The 23,201-nt window shown below is 35.3% G+C and overlaps 1 protein-coding gene across 1 annotated transcript in view; it reads left to right on the forward strand.

Annotated features, from left to right (window-relative positions):
- Nucleotides 1-15,719, forward strand: part of LOC145669276 (uncharacterized) — a 29,219-nt gene extending 13,500 nt beyond the window's left edge. The window contains exons 2-3 of the mRNA XM_081737594.1: nt 4,996-5,160; nt 9,124-15,719. Of these exons, the coding sequence (XP_081593720.1) occupies nt 10,719-13,055 (2,337 nt within the window). The 5' untranslated portion in view covers nt 4,996-5,160; nt 9,124-10,718 and the 3' untranslated portion in view covers nt 13,056-15,719. The remainder of the gene's footprint in view (nt 1-4,995; nt 5,161-9,123) is intronic.
- The last annotated feature ends 7,482 nt before the right edge of the window (nt 15,720-23,201 follow it).

The raw sequence follows: 23,201 nt of genomic DNA on the forward strand, positions 1-23,201 counted from the left end.
CCTAAGAAGGTTTACCAGGAATTCCAGATCATTTCTAGGAGCAGATGCAGTAACTGGTGATAGGAACCGCGCTTTTACATGAACTTTAAAAAGGAACGTACACAAAGTAAACAATACTTTTTCTTCTTCATGAGTAAGTTTGAATTGCTCCCAAAATGGCTTTTTTTGAATACGTACAACGCCTTTGTCATCCACCTGGCGTGATGAATAGCTCTGGGTGCCGCAAATCTCACTCCACAGGGCGAGATTCTTCCTAGGAAGATAATAGTTCCAATAATTTACGATACTCGTTCTTCGGCTGGCTACATTGAAGATGGCTATGTGCGAAATCTATACGTTCATCCTTGATATTGGCCAAATCTATATTTCTTTCTGTTGAATCATAGAGTTTGATCCAAAGAGTTCCAAGTTACTTAAGAACGCTTAAATATTACTACATCTGGACCCGAAGATACACTTCCGCGCATACATTTCTTAAAAACTGCAGCCAAATCTATCTCCAGTTTGTTGTGACGATAAGCTAAATACAAAAGGCTTTTCGCGATTTCCCGCTCTGTTATTACACAAGCGCCGCTGTAGCGACCTATATTGCTGGCAGTTCTATCGAAACGCATTGCATTTACCTGGTCAATAATATTCAATGACCTCAATGCATCTAGCACGGCATCAACTTTAGCTTGTCCAGTTCCGGATTTCGGTTTTGGGCTCTGAGCAATTGAGTTTAGCCTATCCCAGATAGGATAGGTGATTACAGTTACTTAATCTACGGTTTCTTTTCCTGTTATGTCTGTCAGAATTCTGCTGGCTGGATTGTCTGGTTCATACCTAAGAAGGTTTTCCAGGAAATCGAGATCATTTCTAGGAGTAGATACAGCAACTGGCGATAGGAACCGCGCTTTTACATGAACTTTAACAAGGAACGAACCAAAGTAAACGACCCTTTCTCTTAATGATGAGTAAGTTTGAATTGGTCTCTAAAAAGCCTTAATTTAACTGCGTACAGCGCCTTTGCCATCCACCTGGCGTGATGAATAGTTCCGGGTGCCGCAAATCGCACTCCACGGGGCGAGATTCTTCCTAGGAAGATAATAATTCCAATAATTCACGATACTCGTTCTTCGGCTGGCTACATTGAAGATGGCTACGTGCGAAATCTATACGTTCATCCTTAATAATGACCAAAACCAAATTTCATTCTGTTGAATCATAGCGTGTGTTCCAAGGAGTTCCAAGTTTTTTTAAATCGCTTAAATATTACTAAATCGACACAGGAAGATACACTTCCGCGCATAAATATCTTAAAAACTGCAGCCAAACCTATCTCCATTATGTGGTGACGATAAGCTAAATACAAAAGGCTTTTAGCAATTTCCCGCTCTATTATTACACAAGCGCCGCTGTAGCGGCCCGTATTGCCAGCAGTTCTATCGAAACCCATTGTATTTACCTTGTCAATAATATCAAATGACCTCAATGCACCAAGCACGGTATTGGCTTGAGCTTGTCCAGTTCCAGATTTCAGTTTTGGGCTCCGAGCAATTCAGTTTTTCCTATTCCAGACACTATTACAAGTAAGCGATCTACGTTTTCCCTTCCTGTTATGTCTGGCAGAATTCTGCTATCCCAATGGGCAACATGGGCGCTTGTTGCTTGGAATTTGTTCTTTATGATGGCAGCTTTCTCAAGACGATTGCGCTTCCGAGCACGTTTCATAGATGAACGTCTGAGGATAACGTCATCCAGATTGTGGCCCAAACCATTAGCCGTTACTGCTATAATGAAAGTTGCTTCTCTGTCAGTTATTTTTGATCTATGTAATATAGAAGCAAGTTCGGGAGTGGCAAGTTTCGTCCGGGTTTTCCGCTTTCGTTTTGTGTCTGAGGACTTCTGCAGGGCATTTTTCTGCATGAGTTTGTATTCGTCATCATAGTGGTTTTTACTTTATTCCAAATTACTGCCACTGTCACTATCGCTCGAAGTAATCAACGTAACTCCGAGAGAGGCAGTGTTAGCGCCAGTACTTGTTTCAATCAATTCATGTTTTCGTTGCTTTTTGTTTCTAGTCTTGGCTTCCTTATGACCAAGAGTTCTGTCCACCGCCATACAACCACGTCGTCCCTCTTCTATCTGAAAAATGAGTAGGTCCTTGTTTTCCTTATTTCTTATTAACCTAAGAGCTTCCGCATGTGTTATATCAAATAATGTATCCAAACTATCCACAAACCTACCTTCATTCTCTTTGTGTGTGGTAGATTTTTGATTCTTGCTTTTCTTTAAATTTTCTCATTGGTCCTCTAATTTTTCGAGTTTCACAATTGCAGGATTTTCCTCACTTATTGCAATACGAGCCCTTTCCAAAAAATTTACATTTTCTCGTATAACATCTCAAGCACTATCATGAATTGTTTTTAAAGGTTGGACGATGATGGAAAATACACGGAAAATATCCTCATTTCTAGGTAGTTTACTTCCGGTCAGAGTTTCCTTATCTGTTCCTAGTAAAGAAAGTAATCTTATTTCTTGTGGTTTTTGCCATGGCCGTATTACAGTATTTATCAACTTCATCACAAACTCACCACCACACCAAAGTGCAAGTCAACACTGCATCACCACTCTTCTCTCTTTAGTTTTGGTAAAGAAACGGGAACAATAAGCCGCTAAAATTCGGTATTATCACCTTAATACCACCAAATGACTTACCGACTGCGGTGCTTCTGGATTATATTTCTGAAACAAATTAATACAAAATGCATGATAAATACATAATGCAATGAATGCATCAAAGGGAATGAAATACCATATAAAATGATAAAACAACCTTTGTTGATAATTGTTGGAAAAACATTTCCTATAATGGAGTAGTTGATTTGTAATAACTAATGGCATAAACTGAATATAGGAGAACAAATGCACAAAAGCAGAGTGTACCGAATTGTCAGTACAGCGACAATAAAGCACTAATGTTGTTAAATTTTAGGTCGATTGCTCAACCACTAAATACTGAGCTATTGATTTGAAATTTTACATGTATTATTTAATTGTAAGCGAGAACAAATTTACGGGGTGCCACGGTAACATTTCAACTTTTCGAAATTTTGGACCACAATAATACCTATTAATTATTATGGAAAGTGGCTTTGTGTCTACTTAGCGTATTTTCAAAAATACTATTGCCGACGAACCTTCTTCACTTTTGGAGACACTGGAGAGGCAAACCCATCACACAGATTTATAGGCACGGAGCTGCAGGTAGCCAATCAATATTTCTCTTTTGGTACCATATAAATAAAATTCAGAAAATACATATAAAGTGAGCTCGTAGTAGCTTACCAACATATATTTATGTTTACTTTTCTCAGTAGATAATGTCTGTGTTGTAAAATACGAGACCGGAGATACGGGATGTATTATTACATTACGATGTAGTCGAAGTAAAAAGGAAAATATGCTAAGATTTTCACTAATCGTAACCTAAAAATTTAAAACGATTTGTATAAACTGCAAACGAACTGGGTGTGTGATAAGCAGGGCCCGGATCTTGTTGACAAGTCAACTTTTTACTCTTACGCATAGGACATGGCGAGTTCAAATAAAAACGTTATCTGTCAACTCAAGGTTCTAAAAGTATATTTTTTAGGGTCAACGTTTGGTCACTTTTTGTTGTTTTGAAGTTTCAGGTCATTTTTTAAATATTTTAAGGTAACTTTCAGGTCACTTATGGTCTTTTTAGTCTTTTTCTTCTACAAAAGGAAATTTTAAAATGTTTACAAATTTGAAAAATACAAAATTAGATTATCTATTTTTCTGCTTTCTGACTATCGAGATGGAAAACTGCATTCCTAAAAAGCTAATGAACACTAAGCGGTAGCTGTAGCTGTAGCATAGAAGGCGGTATATCTAAAGCTTATAGCACAGTGGGGTAACGTCGAAATTAAAGTCCATGATAGATGGCTGGAGATAAGAGACAAGGAGACCTTCGTCCAGCAGTGAATTGGCAGTAGACTATGATGGTGATGATGATAACCTGAAAGGAATGATTTTGTTCTTGGCTATGATAATCTATGCTGTTATTGTGTAAGATAATACAAAATATTAAATAAATGTTAGCTTTCATTTGTTTTAATATATACCTAGAGACTCATGTTTGAATTTGCGTGGGTAAGATTGGCCATGCACCACAGGGAATAACGCGCAAGTATCGCTATTTCTCATCATATTCATTATCTTGTTCAAAGCTTCTCCTTTATCTATGAATAATGTTTATAAAACTTACTTTAAAACCATTGTAGAGAGTGTACTAAGTTAACAATAGAAGCCCCGTATATCAAGCAGGTATGTTTCTGGATCAACCTCATGCATTTGATCTCGTATTGGACAATTCTGACTCTTAGATTTCATCGAAGTTTTCTCAATTTTTTTCAATACACGAATTATATCTTTCTCATTCATTTCTCTATTGCTTTGTTTGTTGTAAAAGAGCTCCACCTCGGTTATATGTTTCATGCACGCCTCTTTGGCAATAGATACCAGGGTTTGATTCCCAGTGGAGACTTATGTATTTCGGATCTCACATTAAACTATATGTCCAAGTCTCACATAACGTCACTGCAGAAAATAACGCTAACTCAAGTCCTATCTACATTTTCAATAATAAAACAAGCAAGACACTGTAAAAATGGAAAGAAAATATTGTATCATGGATGTTTTTCTAGCAAACTCATTGCAGTTGACTGACGCAAAAGGGAAACCCTAGATGTGGTAAAAAAATGTACAGCCACAGATCACAAATGAATGAGGTATAGTTAGATGTGAATGGTAGGTATACATTTTAAATTAATGGATTTATCAATAGAAAAATGAAATGTTTAAAGTTGTATGAGTTGCTTTTAACTATCAAGGTTCAATGTGTATTGAGACAGATTAATCGGCTCTGTTCGTCTCTGTCATTTTACATATAAATATTATTGAAATATGAACTTACGTATGCTTTGACAGGCTGCAGATTGTCCGTTCATAGTAAGGTCCTGTCTTCCCATCAGGCTCCTGCCTATTAGAATATAAGGCGACTGACTTAAACGTGGAAGAGAATGGAGGTTATGACTCTATAAAGCAAGAAGGAGATGTCGACAACAAAACTTAGTCGATACCAATTAAATATCAGTAAGTATTTATTCATAATTATTATATTTCTGAAGTTATATATTTTGAAATAGTAGTAATTCATCAATTAAGAACTTATATATCGAATTTTACATCTGCAACTCAAGCAAACTCTAACATTGGTCTTTCCTTGAATAAGAAACGGAAATTTCAATATTTTATCATTTGCTCCCTTTATACTTGTAATCCAGGAATTTTCGTAAATACTAGGATTCAGTTACTTATAATAAGGAATTATATGTTGAGTTTCAGTTTCCTAACTCACGTATCCATGAGATACTACTTTCTTTTACAAAAATCGATCTGCTTTTCGTCTTACGATATGTACTAGCATTTCTTTCTATTTAACAGTTCTATGTGTGTATATGTGTATGTAACAGTTCATTTCTAGTCAGTTCTATATGTTGTTTGCATTCAATAAAAACAAAAGACACTGTTCCTTCCTGCAGCTTGCGTTACGCTAGTACAGCCACTTTATTCTTCAAATGCTAAAAATAACAAAAACAAAAATGCAATGTACTATACAACCTTCTCTATTCGGACTAATTGGGACCAAAGCCAATTCGGTAAATTGGGGTAATATGGGCAATAAGCAAAACAATTTCTTAAATAAGCAAAGTTACTGAGAATCCAAGGTCAACCAAAATCAGAGCTGTTAATAGCTGGTGAGTCAATACACTTCAACAGCCTGTGACACCGTGGTAAAGCTTTCTTAAACTCGACAAAAAGCATTTTATCTACAATATAAACATAATTTATTGTGCAATTTATGTAGGAACTGTAGATTTAATGTTTGCCGTACTTACGTTATTGTTATTATTTATGTGAACATTAAATCAAAAAGTATACAAATTTGAATCGGGGATAACTACAAACATTATGTTTATTTGTTCACTGCACTCTAAAATTATTAGGGGAGGTTACGCGGGGAATTTATAACAGTAGAAATTGTATTGTATTTGGGGCCTTTGTGCTTCCCACGGGGCCAAGTCGGAGTTGAATTTGTATATTCTGTGTCACTGTTATCATTTATATAAGGCACAAATATGTAACCACTAATTATTTCTTGATGAATTTTACAGTTATTAGGAAAAAGTATTTATAAAAGTTCTTGTACCATTCTTCAGTTCCAATTAGAATTACATAATCCGTATAAGCCCTTTACACTATTGCAACGTAAACATAACGAGTATTATTACGCATTAGCGTACTCTTATCTATTATGCTACAACTATTGAATTTTTGTAATATAATCTTAAAATGTTTTGCACCATTCTCTAATCCGGTTTAGAATAAGGAAATAAGTATTGTTCGTTCACTATACCTAGTACAACAATCTTCCGATAAAGAGCGTTATAATGGTACAACATATTATAAATATATAAAGCACAATTATGCAAGAACTATAAAGATAGCCAATAAAGTTCTGTCGTGTTTTCACCCACAACCTTCGAACTTTGATATGTCACCTAAGACCTACCTCGAAGATCAAAAATAGTCCCCGTCAGCATCGACGAAATTCTCCTAATGTTCTGGAAGGTCATGGATTTCATCTCGATTGAGATTGGGGGGCTGTGAACCGAAGAAGATATGAAGTGCATTTTGCATCTTCACTAGGGATTTGAACCGGCGTCCTCTGAGGTTATTGTTCAAGGAATGGAATAGGTGATAATCGGACGTTGCAACGTCTGGGGAGTATGGTGGATGCAATAGTCCTCAAAGCGTAGAATGGTCTGCCGGGTCATCCTAAACATGTGGGACTTCGTGCTGTCCTCTAACACGAGAACCCATTTGCGATTCAGATGTGCTGGCTCCAGACTTTTGAGTTTTTCTTGAACACGGCTCAACCGCTGACAGTACAGAGTTGCATTGATGCTCTGACCAGCTGGTAGCAGTTCCCGATACACGTTACCGCGAGCAGTCCACCAAACACACAGGAGGACTTTTTTCTGCTGCAGTGCTGGTTTCGGCTGTTTTGGAATCGATTTCAGGGATGCTACCAATTATGACAGCGCCGTCGAGCTTCGCACATGACCCACTTCTCATCACATGTGAACACCTTATCCAGAAATGGCTTCTTCCTCAGACGAGACAGCAAAGAAACAAACGTATCTGTTCTCGTTGCATTCTGGCTGGGAGTCAAATCATGTGGGACCCATCGACCCAACTTATAGTGCTTTGCTATTTGATGCAGTTGCTGCCGAATGGTTTTTCCACTCACACGTAATTGTAGTCCCAGTTCGTAACATGTCTGGGCACTGTTCCCCTCAATTGCTGCCTGAAGATCTTCATTTTGGACATGTGTTGGTCTTCCGGTTCGTAGTGCATCTTCGAGTATTTCGTCACCGTCCTTAAACTTGTTAAATTACCGCTGCACTGTCTGCGCAGTCAATACAACCTCACCAAATCCTGGCATATATTCCACTCCGCTGCAGCATCGTTTGACTCCAGTATGAACTCGTACAGCATACACATCCTTAAGGCGCTCTTTGAGGATCCCATGTTCCCTATGTCCTTATGCAACTTTACGGTGTAACTGAACTGCCACAACCAGGTATTATGTTGAATATACCCACACAAACAGCTAACCTTCGGCTTATGTCCATTTGCATTCAACTTACGTGTGAGGGCCAATTCAACACAGACCTTCACAAAAAGCGATAAACTTCCTCGGTTACTTTTATAAGTGTTTTTGTAATGCATTTTACGGTTATTAGCAAAACCATGTATAACATTTCTTACACCATTCTTCAGCACAAATTAGGATTAGAAAATAAATATAAGCAGTTGACACTAGGCAAGGTAAGCTTTGTTGCTAAGAAATAATTGTTGCATTATTATGTGTAATAGAATCCATTAGGTATCCTATACCATTATAAAGCTCGTTATGCAATATTGTAGTGGCGTGTTACACCTTATTATTAAAAAAATTTAAAAAATTAAGTATTATTTCTTAAATTTAACAATCATCAGTTTTTTAATTATGTAAGGCGTTTCATATCAAATAACGGCTCGTCTAAGGTGACGTTATTTAAGAAAAATGAATAATTTGATTTCCTCATTTAAGATGTATTGTATCATATGATTACCCTATTAGTCGTTGTTTTTAGTGATGATAATGTAAATACCAAACATTTTCCAAGTTAAAAATTATAACTTAAATTAAACGTTTATTACTTTCTCGCTATTTAAGATGTATCGTATCAAATAATGGCTCGTCAAAGATGAAGTTATTTCTTATTTGATGAGAAAATGAACGCTATGGTTAAAAGCTGAGCACTAAAAAGTAGAAATTGAATCGTATTTGAGGTCTTTTTGCTTTACATGGGACCACGTCGAAGTTGAGTTTGTATATTGTATTTATTGGCTATATATATCATTTTTTTAAAAATATATTCCTTTTTCATTCTAGCTCTGAATGTTTACACAGGGAACATAAATAGTATGTGACAAATATATGAACTGCAAAACAGAAAAGAAATTGCTCTCAACTTAGAGCTGAAATTGAAATAATGTTTTTTATTTTTGTTTGGGAAGATAAAGAAAGCAATTTTCATTTTTTGTATTCTGTGCCCTGAGGTTGACGATATATTAAACACATACACTTTTGTATTTTATAATCCTACCAATTCAGCGCTGCAGCTCATGTTAATGTCTCAGTGGTCACACTTATTTTTTGTGTCACTGAAGTCACATTTTTGTTTTATTTAATGTTTTAAATATAATTTTTGCATTTTTTGTTTTTCTATAAGATTCTATAAATTATTTTCCTCATTCGGAACATTTTTGTCGATCAACTTCAGTCCGTATGGTGGGCCCCTGGGGTACAGTGTCACATACATGTAGTATGTTTTAGCAGGAGACAGATAATACAATTTTTGCATTGAGGTGAACTGTATTATGACGCAAGTTACACCATCTATTTATAGTTATATACTGAAATAATTTTTATTTTATTTCCAGGCTGGTTGTTCTTGGTGCTGTTGTTAGCGGAAAAGAACGTTGAGGCTTATCGAAAAAAACTCCCAACCATTTTTATGTATAATCTATTAGCGAAAAAGGTTGTTTTCTATATTGTTAGGGTTGAAAAAAGGCACACACAGGCAGGCGCTCAATGGAGACATTTAATATAATTACTGAAGCAAGACAGTATTATAAACGATTTAAAGACAATGGTAGATTAATAACTATAGAAATAAAATCTCCATCCGATGGCAAAAACCCTATAGAATGGGTGGAGCGATGTATGCGTGATCTAGTAATGCATCTAATGGCGGAAGTAGTTCCCCACCATCAAGTAGGACTCACTTTCATTAACCAAAGCCATCCCGATAAACCGTTCTTTCTATCGTTTAGAGCAGCTAAAAACATGAATGCCGATAATGTCTGGAGCGCCCTCGAGAAAGTGATTCAATCAAACACCACATTTCTTTATCAAGATCGGTATGTGGTATATTTCCACCACGTTGAACTACCGACCGGTGAAGGACGTGTAAAGCAAAATTTTGCCACCACTTCCGAATATTTATCACGCAATAAAGGTATTGTGACTATTAAAAACCGCGATAGTAAATGTCTAGCTCATGCCTTGATTGTAGCAGTAGGTCTAATTGAAAATAGTAATAATAAGGAGGAGAAACAGAAGTATCGGGATCAATATCCCCTATTTATGGCCAGTAAAGTTCATGAATTATGTCAGAAAGCAGAAATAGATAGAACTCCTGGTGGGTGGGGCATTCCTGAAATGCGAAAATTTCAGGAGAAGCTACCCGAATATAAATTAACTGTTTACGATGGTTTAGCAGGGGATAACATAATTTTTGAAGGTCATGGCCCTGGAAAAAAACGAATTAATTTGCTATACAGCAATAACCACTATGATGTAATTACCAGCCTACCTGCGGCATTCTCTTGCGTTTACTACTGTGAAGAGTGCCACAAGAAATTCAACACAAAAGATAGGCATGCAGGAAAGTGCAAGTCTCTGTGTAGCAAATGTCGAAATAACCCCCCATGCACCGCCACCGACAAGCTAATTTATTGCAAAGAGTGTAACAGAGGTTTTTATGGAGAAGAGTGCTTTGACCATCATAAGCATAGTGCTTTATGCGACACTCTGCGCATTTGCAAGATGTGTTTAAAAGTTTATGTTGTGAAAAAGGGACGAAACTCTCACGTTTGCGGGGAAGTATTCTGCACGGTATGTTGGAATATTTTGCCCTTAGGACATTACTGTTACATACAGCCGAGTCGGATGAATATTCCCCGCAAATGGATAATAATATTTTATGATATTGAGTGTAGGCAGGAAAAAGATGTATCAGTAGCCGGAGTAAAGGAACACGAACCGAATCTGTTGGTGTCAGCAAATATGTTATAGTTGTAACAACGAGGGTGTCCAGTGTGCCGATTGTGCTACAAAACAGCAGATATTTTATGGTGATGAGTGTATTGAAGAATTTCTGAATTATTTATCTGAAAGAAGAGTCGGCATTAAAAGAATCATCTGTATTGCTCATAATGCCAAGGTCTACGACGCCAATTTTATCTTGCGGAGTATGATGGTTAAGAAAGAGTGGACACCCCGAGTAATTATGCAAGGGTGCAAAATTATAACCATGGAGTATCTCTATTTAAAGTTTATCGACAGTCTAAACTTTCTTCCCATGCCGTTGAGTGAACTAAGCGGGGCTTTTGACATACCTATGGCTAAGGGCCATTTCCCACATCTGTTTAACACCGCTGGTAATCAACAGTATTGTGGGTCGTTGCCCGGAATAGCTTATTATGATGTGGGGCACATGAAGAAAGAACAACAGGAAGAGTTTGAGCGATGGTATATGGAGGAGAAAGAGAGGCTGGGCGATAATGGATTCACATTTAAGGAACAGTTAATAAAATATTGCGTCGATGATGTGAATTTGCTTCGGAGAGCGTGTGTTAAATTCATGACCGAATTTCACGCACTAACTGGTGTGAATCCGTTCCTCGAGGCAATAAGTATTGCAAGTGCGTGCAACTTGGTGTTTCGCAAAAAGTTTCTGAAGTCGAATACAATTGGTATAATCCCCCACAATGGGTATCGGTGGCAGGATACCCAGTCTGTAGGAGCTGTACAGTGGTTGGTCCACGAGGAACGCAATTTAGATATTAAGATCCAACATGCCGGCATTGGCAGAGAAGTTGTGGTCCGCGGTGGGTTCAAAGTAGACGGATATGCTCAACACCAAGGAGTAGAGCATATCTGGGAATATGAGGGCTGTCTTTATCATGGGTGTCCCCGTTGTTACCCCACAGCGCGTGATAACCCGGTTAACAACGATCCCTTCAGCACTTTCAACACGCGTTATGAGAGTACTTGCGCTAAAATAGCGCGATTGAAAGAGCTAGGCTACATGGTGCACGAAATGTGGGAATGTCAGTGGCGGTACTACATTCGCGAAAACCCCGACGTGTATGAGTTTGTGCGATCCCACCCGGCGACAAAAAAATGCCCCATTAGGCCGCGGGATGCCCTGTACGGCGGCCGGGTAGATGCTACCAAGCTCTACTATAAAATAAAACCCGGGGAGAGAATAAAGTATACGGATATTATATCGCTTTACCCCTTCTGCTGTAAAGTGAAGAAATATCCCGTTGGCCACCCAAAAATTTACGTTGGCAATAATGAATGTCCCGAAATTAATGCATTTGAGGGAATAATAAAATGCACAGTATTACCGCCTGAAAAAGAATACCATCCAGTTCTCCCCTTCCGCACCGGCGGGAAATTATTATTTCCTCTGTGCAGAACGTGTGCGGAGACTCACAATTGTGATGAGGAATGTACACACACTGATGAGGAGCGATCTCTGACCGGTGTTTGGGTAGTCGATGAAGTGAGGAAAGCGGTGGAGAAAGGATATAGGGTTCTTGAGAAACACGAGGTATGGAAGTATGAGGTCATGATGTATGACCCAAATAAAAAAGAAGGTGGGCTCTTCACCGATTACATAAACCTCTTCATGAAAGTAAAAACGGAGTGCAATGGCTGGCCAACAGGGTGTGAGACAGACGAGCAGAAAGAAGCATTCATAAATGAGTACTATGCAAAGGAAGGGATCCGATTGGATCCCAGTAAAATAGCAAAGAATAATGCAAAAAAGAGTATAGCTAAACTAGCCCTAAACTCGTTATGGGGTAAATTCGCCCAGCGCGAAAACCTAGAACGCACCAGTATTATTAAGAGCCCTGAAGAATTTTTCGATAAATTAACCGACCCTAACGTTGAAGTCAAGTCATGCATTCCAATAGGTGATGTGATTCGTTTGTTGAACTGGAAAGTCGACGACATTGTTGGAGTATCGTCAAAAAACACTAACGTAATAATAGCTGCGTATACTACGGCCCACGCAAGGCTAGAACTATACAAATACTTGGAATTGCTCGGCGATCGCGTATTATACTATGATACGGACAGCATTATTTACATTCAACGGGATGGCGCTCCAGATTTAGATATCGGTGTTCATCTTGGCGAATGGAAGAATGAACTGGAGGCATACGGGCTCGACGCATATATTAGAGAGTTTTGCGCCGGAGGCCCTAAATGTTATGGTTATGATGTTTTGAACCCGGCTAATAATGAAAGTAAATATAGCTGTAAGGTTAAAGGTATAAGGTTGGATAATGAGACATTAAAACATATCAACTTTTGTGAAATGCGGGATATGGTCGTGAATAACCTTCCGGCAATTAATATTCCGACGGGGAGCCAAATTGCCCGCACCAAAGACCACCGGGTAATAACTAAGTGTGAGACGAGAAAAATATTCCAGGTTACGTCAAATAAAAGAAAACGTATCGCCAATTATGATACTCTTCCCTATGGATATAAAAGAAAACGTGTAGAATAAAATAGGGTATTGTGGTGAGTTATAGTTTTTATAATAGCGAGAGAGCAAAAAATGGATAGGCAAATTTTAAATCACTATTAATATTTTAATGAAATTGAAATAGTCCTCGTTCCCACTTCAGATGGTGGGGAAATTTTCTGTAGTTATTACTTTACATAATTACTACGCACGTATACACTTGTCTCTTAATGTCACTTCTTTAATATTAACAAAATTAATAATTCAAATCATGATCTAAAAGAATCGAGAACATGTCAGAATCCAACAATTTATTTCGTATTTTAACCTGAGTTCATATAATAATATACAAAAATTAAACTTAAGAACCTTAGATTTGGTTCTAGCGAATGTTATAGCATAACTCGTACAAGATGAGTCTCCCTTAGCACCTGAATATGTTAATCTTCCTAGTTTATCGATTTCAGTACCGTCAATCAAACATGCCTGTAAGGCAACACAAAGAATATATTATAATTATAGCAAAGCTAATTTTTACAAATTACATTGTATACTGCATTATTATTCCCGAAAAAACCTATATGATTTGGAAAGTGTTGCCTTAGCTTCGAACTTTCTACATAATTCATTATATAAATGTTTGGTAATTGTATACCAACATGTACGCAAGTTAGGAAGTCCGGATATCCTTCATGGTTTACCAAAGAAATAACTTAAACTATTTAAATTAAGAAAAAAATGCTAAAAAGAGTAAATTATCTAGATATCATGATAAAAGGTTTAGGAACTTAGCTGGATCTCATAATGAATACATAGAACTCCAAATAAATGTCAATGATAATATAAAACGATTTTGTCCATTCCTAAATATCAAACGGCAACACAACATAAGAACTCAAATGTACACTTTAAATAACGAGAACTTTTCCCAAAGCAGTATTTCAAATAGTTTTGCAAAATATTTTTCTTGGGTTTGCAGTGAAACAAGCATTAGTTATAAAATAAATTATCCTCTTGCAGGTTTTCCAATTATATATCACAAACGTGGTGTTTTGCATTTTAAGTATGTTACCACAGACGAGATTAAAAGTGCTATGGATCATCTCAAACCCAAACAATCTTGTGGCTCAGATGGAATTCCCTCTTACATTATTAAAGCATGTGGAGACGTCCTATCTCGACAAATTAAATTTATTAGTCATTGAAAACTAAAATCATTCCTCAAAATGGAAAGAAAAAAATAACTCCTATATTGAAATCAGGAAATTCAAATGTTATGACAAATTATAGACCAATTTCAATAATTAATTCAGTGTGTAAAGTATATTAATACCTAGTATATACTATACGTTAAGTTGTTTAATCATGAGAAAATTTTCATTGCTCCAAATCAATATGTTTTTTCGTAATTGATTGGCACTAACATGTTGGAACTTTCACAGAAGATTTACAATTGTTTGAAGAAAGGAATAAATGAATGTAATATATTTGGACTTTGCTAAGGCTTTTGACAAAATAGATAATGAAAAAATTAACCAAGTAACTTATAACATTTAGATTATCCAAAAATATATTTATGTTGTTTCCATTTTATTAACAAAATAGAAATCAATATGTAGGTTACAACAAGAAATTTGTTGTCAGATTGTAAGGTCATCTGGTGTTCCGCAAGGTTCCAATCTTGATTCCTTGTTGTTTCAGTTCTAATCAATGATTTGCCTGAAGGCGTAGAAAATTCCAATTGTTTGTTATTCTCCTACAATCTAAAGATTTATAAATCAATTATAGTTGAAGAAGATAATATAATTTTACAACAAGACTTGAATAAAATCATATTTTGGTGTGATTTACATAAACGGTAACTGAATATAAATTAGTCTAAATTGTAAACTTTAATAGAAGAAAAACAAATTTGTTAAATATGTATACAATATTAATAATATTCAAATAGAGACTGTTACATCGATTAGAGATCTTGATGTAATTTTTGGTTGTAAATTAACATTTGGTAATCAATTTAGATAATATTATAAACTCAGCAAATAGAGCCTTGGGCTTTGTTATCAGAAGTGCAAAACTATTTTCACAACTATCAGTACTTATTAAGTTATATGCAAGCCTCGTTAGAAGCGAAATAGAGTATATGTCAATAATCTGGATCCCCACTTTAAGAAAGACGTCAAATCATTAGTGATTCAAAAGAAATTTTTCAGGTATTTATATTATAAAACATTTTAATCAAATTCGACGAATAAATATATTGACAAATACAATTTATAATTCAACACTGTTACAAGATATTGTTTTCTATGTAACAAGATATCGCCCCAGAAATCAAAATATATTTACATAACTTTAGCATGTTGAAAAATTCAACTCTTGCACTTACCTGTGATACGAATGCTGAAAGTCTAACATAAATAATAGGATAGATCTATTTTCAAATGGGAATATTTAATTTGTTAAACTTTTGTACCAAATACTGAATAATGATCTCGTGTACTGATATAGGTATACCATTTTTCTCATGGTTCGATTGTACATTCTTTCCTTTTTATTTTTATTTTTTCCTTCTATCTTTGTTTCTTTCTTTCTTTCCATGTTTTAGTTTTTCTTTATTGTAAGATTCATGTTACCTTCAATTATGTATGTTAAGAAGGTATGATATGGGTGTATACCTTTCATATAATTAAATAAATAAATAAATAAGAGCGCTATAATTTTCTATCATATTTCCTATATATTGACGGCAATTTTAATTCAACTACATCGAGAGTGCTGCCCACCAAATTTTCTCCTAGCGCTAACTTTGATGTATTATCATCAGATCAGCAATGTTTTATTCTTTCATCAAACGATGACAATAATGGTAATGTAAATTTTAGTGTTTATACATAGAGAAAACTATATCTTTATCAGCCATGTATTCAATGTGCAATACCTCAATACGAAAGCGCAATAGAATATGTTCAAGAATGTTTAAAACAGACTCCTGAATTTACCACTTCTAGCACTACTAGTCTGTCTAATCAAATTGCACTGGAAGTATCGACATTTGTAAATCGTAATAATAATAACACTTTATAATATTCTTATTTTATAATATATTACAACACGGAGTTTCAAAATCATCTACGTGCATTGTCGCATGGGCCGACGGCATGTGGAAAGACTATTTTCTAAAAATATTTCTACATTATTATGCTGAAAAATGGAAAAATTTAGTATAGTATTATGGTGAGTGGCAGCCTTTGGACGATACTCTATCCTCATGTTGTAAATTTAAAGAAAGAATACCATAGTTAATGTATTTTTAGGACCCCATCTTGTAATTATATGCGATTTGGTGCGTGAATGTAATAATCGGGTTGTGGATATTTTCACAGCAAAGAAAACTTACTTACATAGATCTGCTCCCGAACTAATTCATGCATATAATTTTCGACCATATAGAGCGCATCAACTTCTCCCATCCACTCTATGAACCGAGATACATTTCAACAAATGCGGAATAATTAATAAAACACCATACTAATTTTAAAGTAGCAAAATATAAAGGTGATACTCTGTGTATTTCCATGGCAAGGCGACATTTTGAAAAAGTTACAAAAATGGACATTGGAAATGCTTAAAATAAAACAAATACAATGTAAGGAAAAGTGGTGTATGTGTTAAAAAAATTTAATGGTGATGTAATTGATGGTACATTTTATGAAGAGGAATTACAAGGAATGCCCTTGCCTAACTTTTATGAAAAAGACGAAATTTTAGAAGTTAAGAGTAAACGTGTACTATTTCGTTGGAGGGATTCCGTCCTTCATTTAATTCATGGATTCCTGTATCATATTTAAAGAGTAGTTAGCAACAATACCATATGATAGTCATGTTATATTTGGGTATATAGCAATAAAAATGAATGGTCCTATTTTCGATATTATTTTTATCAAACAGGTGGTGGCTATAATGTATATAGAAGTGCACCATACTAAGACGGATATGGTACTGTTAATTTTAGAAGGTTTATTTTGTATTGTATATCCATTATTAAAACAAGTGCTAGAACAGTAGGTAAAGAATTATTACATCAGGAATTAATGTAGCTGGAGATGTGTTGGATGATAATATATCTATTGATGAGGCTTTAAAATCATGATGTCAAGAACCAAAATTAATTAAAAAATGAAGCTCAAAATAAAATTATGTTTGTTTGTCTCCAGTTAGTTTGAACTGTGTGAATGTTAGCTAGTTTTGGGAAATGGTTCCCACACTGTTTAAAACCGCAGTCCGTCTGCTATATCTATGGTCATTTTCTTGAAAGTACCTTGCTGACAAGCTACAAGAAACAATCTTAAAATAAATAAATGGTCTGTTTCGTATCAGTCAAGGAATTGTCTATGTTAAAATTCCTCTCCAGTGTGGTAAAGATGCTACAGTCTAAAATTTCATGGAGAAACCACGAAACTTGCAAGCTTATTGCCTATTTTTTCTCGTGTGTGGCCGTAAATTAATGAGGACTATCTTCTTTCTATTTTTAAGGAGAAAAGAATTGGATGTATGCAGCCGTCTTGTTTATTTTTTAACTTTAATGAATGTAGTTAATTAATATATATAATTAAGCAATGAATGTAGCTAATTAATATATATATATATATATATATATATATATATATATAGGGTGGGCCATTTTAATTAATCCACGGAAATATCTGAAAAATGATAAAACATAGAAGAAACGTTTGAAGTACACGTTATATATTGCTAAGAGGGAAAACCAATTCCGCCAAAAGTACCCCTCCTCGCCTCCCGTAAATGGTGGTAACGGGGGGTAACTTTGAAATGTCAAATGGGAACATGGGTCGAGTAATACCTCGTTCGAAAGGTCTTGGAAAACTAAGTAACGCTGTACCAAAAGATGTTTCATATTGTGCACCAGTTTCAAAATGGCCGCCATGATATGGTTCGGAAACTCCAGTACCCGTAGTATGGAAACCATGGAAGGTAAATGAATGGAACAAAATTGAAATACGTAAATATCATAGGATGATCCATGTGATCCCAGTGGCCTCCCTGAAGGGCTCTTGGGAGCTAACTTCAAAATTTCAAATAGTAACATGAGTCGAGTGGTACCTCGTTCGATAAATCTTGCAAAATCAAACATCTTGCAGGAGAAAACGATTGAGGTGAAATGGCAGTGTTCTCAAAAGGCCGCTAATAGTTACTCAAAATGTAACTGTGGCCATCCGCATTAACTCAGTGCACCAATTCTCTATCCATGAAGTCTGCCTTCCAAACAGGATTGGGTAGGTCAAGCGTACGCCCGAACCGTTGTCCGGTCGGACATTGAAATTTTGAAGTTAGCCCCCAAGACCCCTTCAGGGAGGCCACTGGGATCACATGGATCATCCTATGATATTTACGTATTTCAATTTTGTTCCATTCATTTACCTTCCATGGTTTTCATACTACGGGTGCTGGAGTTTCCGAACCATATCATGGCGGCCAATTTGAAACTGGTGCACAATATGAAACATCTTTTGGTACAGCGTTACTTAGTTTTCCAAGACCTTTCGAACGAGGTATTACTCGACCCATGTTCCCATTTGACATTTCAAAGTTACCCCCCGTTACCCCCATTTACAGGGGGCGAGGAGGGGTACTTTTGGCGGAATTGGTTTTCCCCCTTAGCAATATATAACGTGTACTTCAAACATTTCTTCTATGTTTTATCATTTTTCAGATATTTCCGTGGATTAATTAAAATGGCCCACCCTGTATATATATATAATTATGCGTATTACACTGTTTATTAAGAAGGATGCATGTTTTTGTAAATCTGCGCATGCATTTGAAAGATCAAGAACTGTCATCTGTTCCAAAGGCTCAAGGAACTTACTGTAAAATATTGAAAAAAATGTAAAATACGCATTACGTTTCTTCACTACAAAAAAAATCTCGAATATTAATATGTGCCAAGTCAGTTTGTGTAGTTTCTAAATCTGTTGTTAATTTTTCCTTTCTAGTTTTTAAATGTGGTGTTAAAATAATAATAATAATAATAATAATAATAATAATAATAATAATAATAATAATAATAATAATAATAATAATAATAATAATAATTAGTTCTTCAAAATAAATGATTTAAAACTGCAACACTCAATTCGAAAAATAAACCTAACTATTAGAACTTCATTTTTTAAACTCCTATACTTCTCAATATTATTTTGTTACACAGTATAGAAGTTATTTAGAGAAAGATTTTTTTCATTTTTAAGATTTGTTTTATTACAACTGCTCGTATGATTATTACGTGAATAATACAAAACCAGTTAATGTTGAACGGAAGATACAGAAATGAAAAATGCGTAATTAGAAGCAGACGTAATTTGATGATTGAAATTTCTATCCTTTTTTATTTTGCATTCAAATTTATAGCAGTTTCATTTTGCTCCACTACAAACACGAAACTATATGACAATTTGGAAATATTCATATTATTAGGCGCAAGAAAAAAGTGTGTATACACAGTGCCGTACCGTAGGTAGTTGGGGCCCCGGAACTGATTAACAATATGGAGCCTCCTCTCATATTTTTGTCTATAAACAAATGACAAGAATCAACCATATACTAAAATAAAATGTCGTTTTTCCGGTGTCAGTGTTTACAATTAAAATGTGGCAATAATTTATTAAACTTTCAAAGTAGCTGCATGTAAAGACGTGATATCAGGGACGCGCAAGAGGTGGATCCTGGGGGGCCAAACTTCCTCTCCCTTGAAACCTTAGGGACGATTTTACAAATTTTAATAAATTTCTCTTCATATTGAATTTGGACTACTCCGAAAAGTTTTGAACCCCCTTCCGTGAAATAAATTTCTGCTTCCAGCTCTGCATGACACGATTGAAATTCTTTGGTTAACCAGAGCAAAATATATATATATATTTAATTTTTAAAACCTTTCTATACTTCACATAAGCTACTGCGAAAAATAGCATGAAGAGTTTAACAAGATATTTGCGAAAGAAAACAAATTCGTGTTTAGTCTTACTTTGTTGAGTAACAATAACTCTGTGGGCTCACAAAGCTGATTTCGTTGCCACCGAGGGGTGACATTTTTCCTGGCATATAAACAGATAGGTCTGCAGTATCCATAGCAATTTATTCAAATTATAGCACTAAATAGTTCAATTCCTTAGGTATTATCCTTTATACAGTTTTCAGAGTAGAGATGCACTGCCCCAGTTGCTCCTCCCTAATTACTGCACTGGATATATGCTTATGCAATGCATTGCGACCTTATGAACTTTATAAGAAACAGAATGTACTTAAAGTGAAACGTGAACTATGCGAAACATGGGACTTTGAATCTAACTTGCTTGGTGATCCAACCCAAGAGCACACATAGGAAAGATGAGTGTCGTAGCTCCCACCACAAGGTTCAAGAAGTTCGTGTTATAAAGTGTCAATTAAATACGGAGATGTGAAACGCTAATAAAGTATTTGATCTATTTAAAACAAAATATATTGTAGTAATAATTTACCCTATTTGTTAAGATAATGAACGTTATATTCTGTTTTTAAAATGACAGTCAAAGCAGAATGTATTGGATAATAAATACGAAATTGTAAAATTTCACAATAATCTTGAAGTTTGCTGGCGTCTACTATAAATCCAATGTTCTCGGGATTGCTGCCAGAGTGAATGTTGCTATCTTCAGAGCAATCCCGAGAATGTCGGATTAATGTAAAATTCCAGTTTCCGTACGATTAAATACAATAATGCTGCTATGTGTTGCGTTATCCGTTAGCAGGTATTGAACAATTCTGATTCAAAGGTAGAAAACAAACTAGTGTATAGTACTGGAGTTAATTTAATAGAGTTTAATTATATAGGCAGGAATGAGGTTATATGAGATAAAGTCAATTGCTGAAACTGAAATATAGGATACTATTGGGGTTTTATCACAGGTATGATATACAAACAGATAATTGAACCTGGAACACATACATGGAAATTATTAGCGCTAGCAATGAAGGGGTACACCATACCATAATTCTAAGTTAAGAATGAAGGCAAAAAATAAGAAGCGGAAACGACAGACTTACGATAATAATATTTTCCCAATTTCAACTTCACACTATTTCAAGACATTTGAGACGAGACTTAGACCGAGATCGAGACAAACATCTGTTGATCAAGACGAGACCAAGACAATGATTTTTGATTCGAAACGAGATCGAGATTGCCACTTTATCAACCGAAACGAGACCGAGACTGTACAAAATCTGGTCTCGATACCATTCCTTGTTATACTACAGCTTTCTTTATCCGTGAAACGGTAATAAATATTATTAGTATATTTGGAAATATTCTAAAATGAACTTGTATAATATACTTCAACAACAGCTGTATCTCACACACCTTTCCCTATCACAAGACTATGAGGTAGTATAACATGGCAAAATATTCCATAGAACTGGTCCTGGGTAATGTGGGATAAAAACTAGTAAACTGGTCTACATTTAATTCATTAATTAAAAATATCCCCCTTCCTCTTAATTTTTATCACCTGTTTGTGCAAAACGAACCTTCCTATCCTACCAATATCTGATTTATTTTATTTTGAGCTTCATTTTTTAATTAATTTTGGTTCTTGACATCATGATTTTAAAGCCTCATCAATAGATATATTATCACCTAACACATCTCCAGCTACATTAATTCCTGATGTAATAATTCTTTACCTACTGTTCTAGCACTTGTTTTAATAATGGATATACAATACGAAATAAACCTTCTAAAATTAACAGTACCATATCCGTCTTGGTATGGTGCACTTCTATATACATTAAAGCCACCACCTGTTTGATAAAAATAATATCGAAAATAGGACCATTCATTTTTATTGCTATATACCCAAATATAACATGACTATCATATGGTATTGTTGCTAACTACTCTTTAAATATGATACAGGAATCCATGAATTAAATGAAGGACGGAATCCCTCCAACGAAATAGTACACGTTTACTCTTAACTTCTAAAATTTCGTCTTTTTCATAAAAGTTAGGCAAGGGCATTCCTTGTAATTCCTCTTCATAAAATGTACCATCAATTACATCACCATTAAATTTTTTTAACACATACACCACTTTTCCTTATATTGTATTTGTTTTATTTTAAGCATTTCCAATGTCCATTTTTGTAACTTTTTCAAAATGTCGCCTTGCCATGGAAATACACAGAGTATCACCTTTATATTTTGCTACTTTAAAATTAGTATGGTGTTTTATTAATTATTCCGCATTTGTTGAAACGTATCTCGGTTCATAGAGTGGATGGGAGAAGTTGATGCGCTCTATATGGTCGAGAATTATATGCATGAATTAGTTGGGGAGCAGATCTATGTAAGTGAGTTTTCTTTGCTGTGAAAATATCCACAACCCGATTATTACATTCACGCACTAAATCATATATAATTACAAGATGGGGTCCTAAAAATACGTTAACTATGGTATTCTTTCTTTAAATTTACAACATGAGGATAGAGTATCGTCCAAAGGCTGCCACTCACCAAAATACTATACTAAATTTTTCCATTTTTCAGCATAATAATGTAGAAATATTTTTAGAAAATAGTCTTTCCAAATGCCGTCGGCCCATGCGACAATGCACGTAGATGATTTTGAAACTTCGTGTTATAATATATTATAAAATAAGAATATTATAAAGTGTTATTATTACTACGATTTACAAATGTCGATACTTCCATTGCAATTCGATTAGACAGACTAGTAGTGCTAGAAGTGGTAAATTCAGGAGTCTGTTTTAAATATTGTTGAACATATTCTATTGCGCTTTCGTATTGAGGTATTGCACATTGAATACATGGCTGATAAAGATATAGTTTTCTCTATGTATAGACAATAAAATTTACATTACCATTATTGTCGGAAAATAAAGAAAAAATAAGATGCTGCATTCATTCAGGTTCTTGTTATTCAGCTGATTATTTACATTGTTTTCAATGACTCGCAGTACGCGGAGTCGTCTTCGCGGGGAGGGGGGCGCTCCAACACCGATTGTACCGTCCCGATTTTTTGTTAAGATAAACTGGCAACCCTGCTTCAGACTCGCAAACAAATTTTAATATTTCTTCACCACATATCGCTAATTTACGTTACTT

This window comes from Thermobia domestica, chromosome 13 (genome assembly GCF_964235325.1).
Source record: "Thermobia domestica chromosome 13, izTheDome1.hap1.1, whole genome shotgun sequence".
In the NCBI taxonomy this organism is placed as follows: domain Eukaryota; kingdom Metazoa; phylum Arthropoda; class Insecta; order Zygentoma; family Lepismatidae; genus Thermobia; species Thermobia domestica.